General features: G+C 39.1%; 2 protein-coding genes across 2 annotated transcripts in view; both read left to right on the top strand.

Moving 5' to 3' along the window:
• Nucleotides 1–2,738, top strand: part of LOC123961386 (peroxisomal succinyl-coenzyme A thioesterase-like) — a 14,432-nt gene extending 11,694 nt beyond the window's left edge. Inside the window, exons 10-11 of the mRNA XM_046036731.1 lie at nucleotides 1,508–1,649; nucleotides 1,744–2,738. Coding sequence (XP_045892687.1) covers nucleotides 1,508–1,649; nucleotides 1,744–1,880 — 279 coding nt within the window. The 3' untranslated portion in view covers nucleotides 1,881–2,738. The remainder of the gene's footprint in view (nucleotides 1–1,507; nucleotides 1,650–1,743) is intronic.
• A 502-nt stretch (nucleotides 2,739–3,240) lies between these two features.
• LOC123961387 (peroxisomal succinyl-coenzyme A thioesterase-like) overlaps nucleotides 3,241–8,154 on the top strand; it is a 27,448-nt gene continuing 22,534 nt past the window's right edge. Inside the window, exon 1 of the transcript XR_006822724.1 lies at nucleotides 3,241–3,813. The gene's annotated coding sequence lies outside the window, so the exon portion shown is untranslated. The remainder of the gene's footprint in view (nucleotides 3,814–8,154) is intronic.

Below are 8,154 nucleotides of genomic sequence, written 5' to 3'. Positions count from 1 at the left end.
AAAAATGTCAAGATAAAGGCAGATTTAAAAAATGGGCATTTATATCTATAAGCGCCAGCGGGTAAAATTTACCCCTATAGAGAATACAGTCATGTTAGCGCTGTTCATTTCGCGCATCTAGATAAATATTCTATGTTGCTATTGCAATGCCTTTCCCACTACAGGCATTACACTTTCTCAGCGCAGTGAGTGAAGGAGAGTCTGACGGTGGGGGCTGAGCGATGTGTCCAAGGTTGATTCTGCATCTGAAGGGTCATTATCTGACAGCGATCCACTTGTATGAAGTAAAAAGGCATAAAAGCTGCTGTTTACAGCTTTTGTGTTGCTACATGATCATCAAAACTAATGCTGCAGTAGTCTAGTTTTTCGCTGTGATAGAGGTGTGTTCTGCGGTCCCTTCAAGAGAGTGTGCGGCTCCCTCCTGCTTTTTGATCGGCTATAACTTTTCCAATGCTATGTATTTTTCAGTAAAAGTGATCATTATACATTTTTCCATAGAGTAAAAATCTACTATAAATTTTGGAATTGATAATAATTGTTTCTTTCGAATAAATAGCCTACTTTTATTTGGACTTTCAAACTTTTGTAGCCGATGGAGTCGACTAGCCGACATTATGAGGCTATGATTATGACTACATTATGATTATTATTACCGCCTATAAAACACTACAACAGTCAGTCGGTTTTGTAAATTGTATGCTGCATTTAAATTCAAGCTGTGTTTAGAATATAACTAGGCTATAACATCTATAACAGCGGCGAGTGGATGACCTCAGAAGAGCTGCCGCGTGTGAACGTGCCCTTCACAGATACGCAGCGCAAGCGATCGACCTGCACAGTGAAGACAATGAATAAAAGAGAATAAACATTCTGTAAATGCCTGAAATATGGGGGTGGTGTTCATAGGAAATGCACAGCCAAGGTGCTAAATGATTCCCAAAGTCTGTTGGAGCAACATGTAGCAGAAATAATCACAAAATCACTGCATTTTTATAGCTGCTATGGCGGTTATAGGTATAAAACGAACCCGGGCGGTTCTAGTGTTAATGTCAGGGGTGTCATAGACAAACATCATGTAACCTTAATAATGTTTATCATCACAAGCTTAAAGAGAAAAACAATCATACAAAATTCAAGTGTATTGATATATTTTGTGTATGTATTTAGGTGGTGTCCTACTTCATTTTCAATCTTCAACAACATTAAGTTAATAGTTAGCTCATGAGCTTCTGCAGGTCCAAGGATTCTTAGTCAGATTGTTTTTTCCCATAGTTCCTATCAGTAACTATCAGTTCTTGTTCCCAGAATAATTTAGGACTTTTGGTCTTGAAATTTAGTGTCTGTTCTGCAAAGACACCTTTCAGTTCAGAGGTGACAGCAGCGAGAACGATATTAGAAATACATTAATAACAAATCATATCCAAAGTGTGCAAATAAAAAAAAAAAAAAGACATCATGAATCCATTTGACAAATATGAGAGTATATATTTTTCTTCCTGTTTTTCAGATTAGGAAGATGATGGAGAGTGCGGGCAATAGCCACCTGCTGACTCTCCTGTCGTACCCCAACACTGGCCATCTGATTGAACCTCCGTACACGCCGCACTTCCGAGCCAGCGCCTTCAGATCAGTTGACATACGTGAGAAAGGTAGGTTCAACTTCCCACTAGGAAGCTGTAGACAGTGACAGGAACTCTCCAAAATGAGGACTTTTGACATTTCAGTTTCCTGTTGTCTTTCCAGTTATGGCTCTGTGGGGCGGAGAGACGGTGGCACATTCTCGTGCTCAGGAAGACGCCTGGAGGAAGACGCTGGTCTTTCTGAGGGAGAATCTGTATGGCGGCACAAACCCTGGTGCAGCATCATTTTCCCACCTGTAACCAAAGCAACAACTAATGATTAAAAACTCCTACAGCTTGATGGCTGGACATTTCCTGGTTGAATCATTAGTACAAAAGATGACTATCTATTACTAATAATAAAGTAAACATATATAGCACTTAACAAAACCAGATATTACAAAGTGCTTTTAAAGGAGAAAAAAACTTACATATGTATATCATATGTATTATAAATGCACACATGCAGACAAATGTACCATTTTAAATAAGATTATTAAAACTTCTTTCAATAAAAAAATATGTATTCAGAATTGATTTCAAAAGAAGATATTGATTTCGCAAGTCTGATTTTGTGAGGTAGTTTGTTTCAGTTGAGGTGCCCTAACAGCTTAAGCTCAGTTTCCTATAGTCTTATACTTTGATATGGGAAGCACTAAAAGATTCCTCAGGGCCCACACAGGCTTCTGTATGCTGGACCACTGGCCGTCCGGGACCTCTGTCTCTAGCCTGGCTTTTGATGCCTCATTCCAGATGTTTGGATTAAGATCTTTTTCCTCCATGAGATTCTGCCTCTCCTGTTGTCTCTTTTCTTTTGTCTTATCTGTATGAATAATGTTCTTTCAGCTAAGCTCTTGTGTGTTTGTGCAGTTTTCCCTGTCAAAGGTTTATTTGGGGAGGTTTTTCTTATGTGAATCGAAGGTCTAAGGACAGAGGATGTTGTATGCCATACAGATTGTAAAGCCCCTTGAGTCATATTTTTTAACTGTGATATGGGGATATGTAAATAAAAACTACCTTGACACAGTAATACAGAGATGTAGCCTGGGGCCGGGCTATTAAGTGCTTTTAAAATAAGAACATTGTAGTGTTGATTCTGTAATAAACTGAGTGATATAATCTCTTGTCTTGGTTTTGTTGTGAGACCAGTAAATGTAATCTAAACATTACGAAATGAAATCATGCATGATAGATTTTGTAATTCTTAAAATCCGAAATTAACAATTGTTTAGCAACATTTCTTAAATATTAACAAACAATGCTCTCATTAAAAAATGTCCCATCCTCTTTTCTGGCAGGGACCATAATAGGACCATTATTTGAATGTGGTTTTGTCGTTTTTCATTTTGGGATTCAGAAACCAAAAACAGAGGATACAGCTCTGCATTTCTGTTTCTTAATTTTTGGTGTATTTGTATTTGTTTGTTTTTTGGTTCCAATAAGAACAAACTACCACCCACAATGCAACTCAACCGCCGTCAGTTGGGTCTGTGATTACACGAGAGAGATGGCTACTGAGTCCTGGTAAACTAATTTCTTCCTCACTCCAAGCACCGAGATTTTTTCATTTTTCAACCTGCAGTCCTCAGCCTCTTTGGAGTCTGAAAAGTTATAAAAGTCTTCACAGCAAACACACATACTGAGAGGCGTAAGATTGGTGCAGATTCAGGGTGGCTTTGGCTCGTTGGTAGAGATGTTGTTTACTTACATCTTTGCTCTTTTGCTATCTGCGGGTGTTTCTGGCTCTGTGGGGTCTGGATCTGTGGTTGCAGGCTTGCTCAGCACCTGCTGCTACAATTTATTATAATTTTTCCTATTATTATCATCATTAATAATGCTTTCATTATTAGTACTGCTATTTGTTCTCTGTCTGTTCCACTGTATTTCTGTGTGAATATTATGTGGGGCTGCTTCTCTCTCTTCAACTGAAGTGAAATGAATCTTGTGTCCAGACAGAGTGATGTCGCTGTTTGAGGATACTGAAGCTCCACCTGTGGGTGGGCTGAACTTCGGGCAGTTCAGTAAAGCTCAGCTGACCGTCAGTCTGTTGGAAAGTTTGATCAACACTCCCTCAATCACTGTTTTGTATCCTTACTCTGACGAGTTTAACACCAGGCAATACAGACCTAAATCAACTGACAAGCGACAAATCGGAAGACAACAGCTGCTCTAAGGTCTGTGCTTGAAGACACAGGTAATTTAAGGAATCATTATACAATTCATAGTTTGTTTTTTAACAATGTCTTCATTGATCTTTATCAAAAAAATAATGTCATTGTGCAGTACAATGCATTACAACTTCTATTGAACAAGTGAACCCAAGCTTTAAAATGTTTATCTAAGTCAAGTGGGAGACCCTGCTGCTTTTCCAGCCTTTAGTGCACCTATAGCCTCTATTATTTCAGCCGCACTTAGTTGTTTATCCAGGATTTTCTCACTTACCTCAGATGTGTATTCTGATTTATCGTGGTTTTCATAAGACATTTTAAAATATGGTATTCCCATTGGCATCTTCAGTTTAAGTAACTGCCCTTTCTGTTTCCTGTTGTTTAATCCCCCATGCAAGAAGTCTACCAGGCTTTTCTCCCTGATTGTAAAATTGTTGTTTGAGTCTCATTAAGTTTGCAGCAGAATTATCATATGTAATTGCATTATATTGAGTTCTAAGAAGTAATAATTCTTTGGAGATATCACTTTCATTTTGTCCATCCTGCAAACTCTTATTTTCAAGTGTTTTGATTTTGGATTCCAGATCTCTAATTATTTCCCGTGCTTATTTTGTTTTCCTACTTGTGTAGCTGATAATTTGACCTCTAATAAATGCTTTAAAGGCATTTTATCTAATGGTGGCCATTGTCTGGGATGTGTTAATCTCAAAGTAAATATCAATTTGTTCTCCCACAAATTGCAGAAATTTTTTTTGTCTCACATCCACTTGATTAGAAATTTCCATCAAGGACATTTACTTATTAACTTCACCTCCACATATTCAATAGATACAGCTGCACGATCCAAAATGAGTATACTATTATATTGACAGCCTATGATATTAGAAAGAAGTTCTGCTGACACCAAAAAGTAGTCTATTCTAGAGTGGCTTTTGTAAGTGCTCAATCAACAGGAAAATTCTTTCTTTGAAGGATTCAGGTGTGTCTCCATACATCCATTAAGTGTAGTTATTTCATAAAGTGATGTATTACTTTCCTAGTTTTCATGTGAGTGTTATCCACTCCAGAGGACCTATCTTTACTTAGATCAAGAACACAATTCCCCTGCAATAATATATTTTCTTGTTCGTGTTGAAAGTGTCAAAAATAAATTGTTGTAAAAATGAGCATTGTCATCATTTGGTCCGTATACATTGACTAAATTATGACATGTAGAAAGAATATGGCCCTGTATGATTAAAAGTCTACCGTTAAGGTCCTTTGTTACATTGTCAATCTGCAGTGGAATAGATTTATGTATTAATATTATTACATCTCTGGAATTAGTGGAGTATGAGGATGATAAAACCTGTCCTGGCCATGAATGTTAAAAAGACATTTGCAATGTAACCACATAGAACAGCACTGTTACCTGTTAATTTCTAAAACATCTGGCTTCTGTATGACTTCTAAAGTACACTTACTCAAGTACTGTACTTAGCAACAAATTTGAGATACTTGTACTTTACTACTCTTCAGAGCGAAATATTGTACTTTATAATCCAGGGTTGTCACTTTCCTTGTAGTTGCCATACCACATGTTAAAGAATTATTGTGAGCCAGGTTCGGTTGTGATGAAGAAGTTTCAGAGACTGATGAAGACTTAATATAGCATGGTTTATTGAGCCCGGTCGAGGAGTTACACATCGAATGCCAACACCAGATCTGAAGGATAAGATCTTTTGGTCCATTTGATGTTTCTGTCTTCCCCCTAGTCCCTGTAGGTTTCTCTATTAGGTCATCTAGCCTAAACCTAGATCAACAAATCTATCTGATGTTTAGATTCCACTGCTATGTCATATTGGAATCTATTACTATCCATGAGTGGTACTCTAATCTGTGGAGCCAGTAAGTTCTTGTACTTCTCAACCTGGACAGATTCCCAGAGAACATGGCTATCTGCTAGCCTGAAGCCTGAGCTACGTCTTTACCTTATCGGTCTAACTGTTCCCTCCCTAACAAGGACAGTTACATGAGATAAATCCAGTTACAGCTGGAAGGTCAGTGAACACTTGTGGCATCAGCTAATGACTCAAAGCTAGACCTGTCTTACTTTTCCCTGTTACATCAGTTAAGCCCCCCTAAGAATATTCTTTAACACCACACATTGTCTTTCAGCCCAGCCCTAGGAACACATTGTAGGGGAGAGCTCACTTCACTCACTGATCTCAATTTTCACCTGGTTTGAGGCTGTTTGGTTTCTTCGGCACTCATTTGCAGCGGGTGGCATGAATCCAAGTTGCTCTTTCTGCCACCTTCACAGCTGTTTCTGTCACCAGCAGTATGTGATAAGGGCCATGCCACCTGCGATTCCTCCACCACTATCTAGTCCCCAGGCTCCAAATGATGCAGTTTCTTCTCTACGACCTTTGGGATGGCGTGTTTCACCAAACAGGGTTTCAAAAGGACTGAGACCCCCTCTGCCCTGATGTGCATTGAAACAATTGGCAAAGCCTTTGTCCATGTAAAACCTGTTTCTTCACAACATTTAATGTTTGTTTTTAAATGTGCCATTCTCTCTCACTACTGCACCTCCACTAGCAGGATGATAAGCACAATGGTGTCTCAGATTTTTGCTAGGATGTCAGTTCCATGAAATCCATTTATAGATGGTCACATGGTTTATCTGGAGATGGATGTGCCGCATGTGGAATCTGAATAGCTCTCCTCACATTGTTAGTTGCACACATTTTGCAACTTTAACAATTTCTTTGGGAGGGGTTATAGAAACCCTTTGTGAACCAGTATCAGTTCAGTTCCTGTGTCATACTCCCTTTTGATACGTGGTCTTTACTGTGTCAACTTAGCATTATAAGGAAACAGATACTTAGACATGCATGGCTTCTCATCTGGGCCATACCACACAGCATTTTCCTTTTCAACAGCTCTCCCCTCTGGAGATGCTCTCATTTGTAATTCTTGCAAATCAGCTGTAGGAGTCAATGGCGAGTCATTTAAAACATTACATTGAGAGATCAATGTCTGTTTTGCTGCAGTCTTTGCTGCAAGGTCTGCTCTGCTCTGGCAGTCCCCTGTGAGATAGAATCAAGATTGTTAGTGTGAGCATCACATTTACACACAACAGTTTTCTTAGGCAGCAGCACAGCGTCAAGAAGTTCAACAACCAGTGTGTGATAATAATAATAATAATAATCTTTATTTATAGAGCACTTTTCAAAAACATGTTACAACGTGTTTTAACAAGTGCAAAGACAATAAAACAAAGATAAAAACAAGATTCATGATAAAGGTAAGAAAACACTTAAACTACAATACAATTAAAAGAAAAGATAAAAACTCGAGTCACACCCAGATTTTTCAGTTTTATCATTTTCATATGTAAATGCTTCTGTCAGTGCAAATAATTCTGCTGCTTGTGCAGAATTGTTTCAAGTTAGTGGCTTTGCCACAATTGTCTCATGCAAAGTTGTTACTGTAAAACCTGCTAAATTCTTACCAGTTGCTGGATCACGTGATGCTTTTGTTGGAGGTGTCTCCTGTAAATCTGTCCTTGGGGAGCAGGCTTCTGTTATCACTGCAACGCAATCATGTGACTGTCCTTCATCTAGAGTTGGGAGGAGAGTAGCAGGATTTAGCACAGTGCATCTTTTAACAGTAATGTTAGACATATCAAACAACACAGTGTTGTATGTGTGGCTGTAGAAAGATTAGATGTTTTTTGTTCAAGCAAAATCATTGACACTGCATGTGGAACCAACAAAGTCAAGTTTGAGCAACCAGCAATGTCACGTGATGCAAAGACTACTCTTTCTGCTGCTGCCCCAGCTCTCAGGCAGTTTGGCTGCAACTAAGTAGTCCCTCACAGTCCTATAAAAACACTGAAGTCATGTAACCCTATTCTTGTCTTGAGTGAAAGCTTTGTTACAGTCTGGTAGACCAAGGGTCGGTGGAGATAGAAAAGCAAGCTTAAAATTAACTTCAATTCGATTCAATGTTATTTATATAGCGCCTAATCACAACAACAGTTATCTCAGAGCGCTTTTAATAAAAGAGCAGGTTTAGACCGTACTCTATGATGATATTTACAGAAACCCAACAGTTCGCACCAAGAGTAGCACTAGGCGACGGAGGCAAGGAAAAACTTCCTTTTAAGAGGCAGAAACCTCGAGCAGAACCATGGCTCAGGGTGGGCGGCCATCTGCCTCGACCGGTTGGGGGAGAAGGAGAGAGAGGGAGAGAGAGAGAGAGAAACAGAGAGAATGGGAGAGAGCGATGGAAGGAGAGAGAGAGGGGAGGGAGGCAGCCTACACAATATCCACACAGAGGATGTGTGTGTCCTGATCAAAGATAACTCCAAGATTCCTCAC

Source organism: Micropterus dolomieu, linkage group LG22 (genome assembly GCF_021292245.1).
Source record: "Micropterus dolomieu isolate WLL.071019.BEF.003 ecotype Adirondacks linkage group LG22, ASM2129224v1, whole genome shotgun sequence".
NCBI classification, from domain to species: Eukaryota; Metazoa; Chordata; class Actinopteri; order Centrarchiformes; family Centrarchidae; genus Micropterus; species Micropterus dolomieu.
The sequence above is the reverse complement of the archived record's forward strand: the minus strand, read 5'-3'. Positions and strand labels throughout refer to the sequence as shown.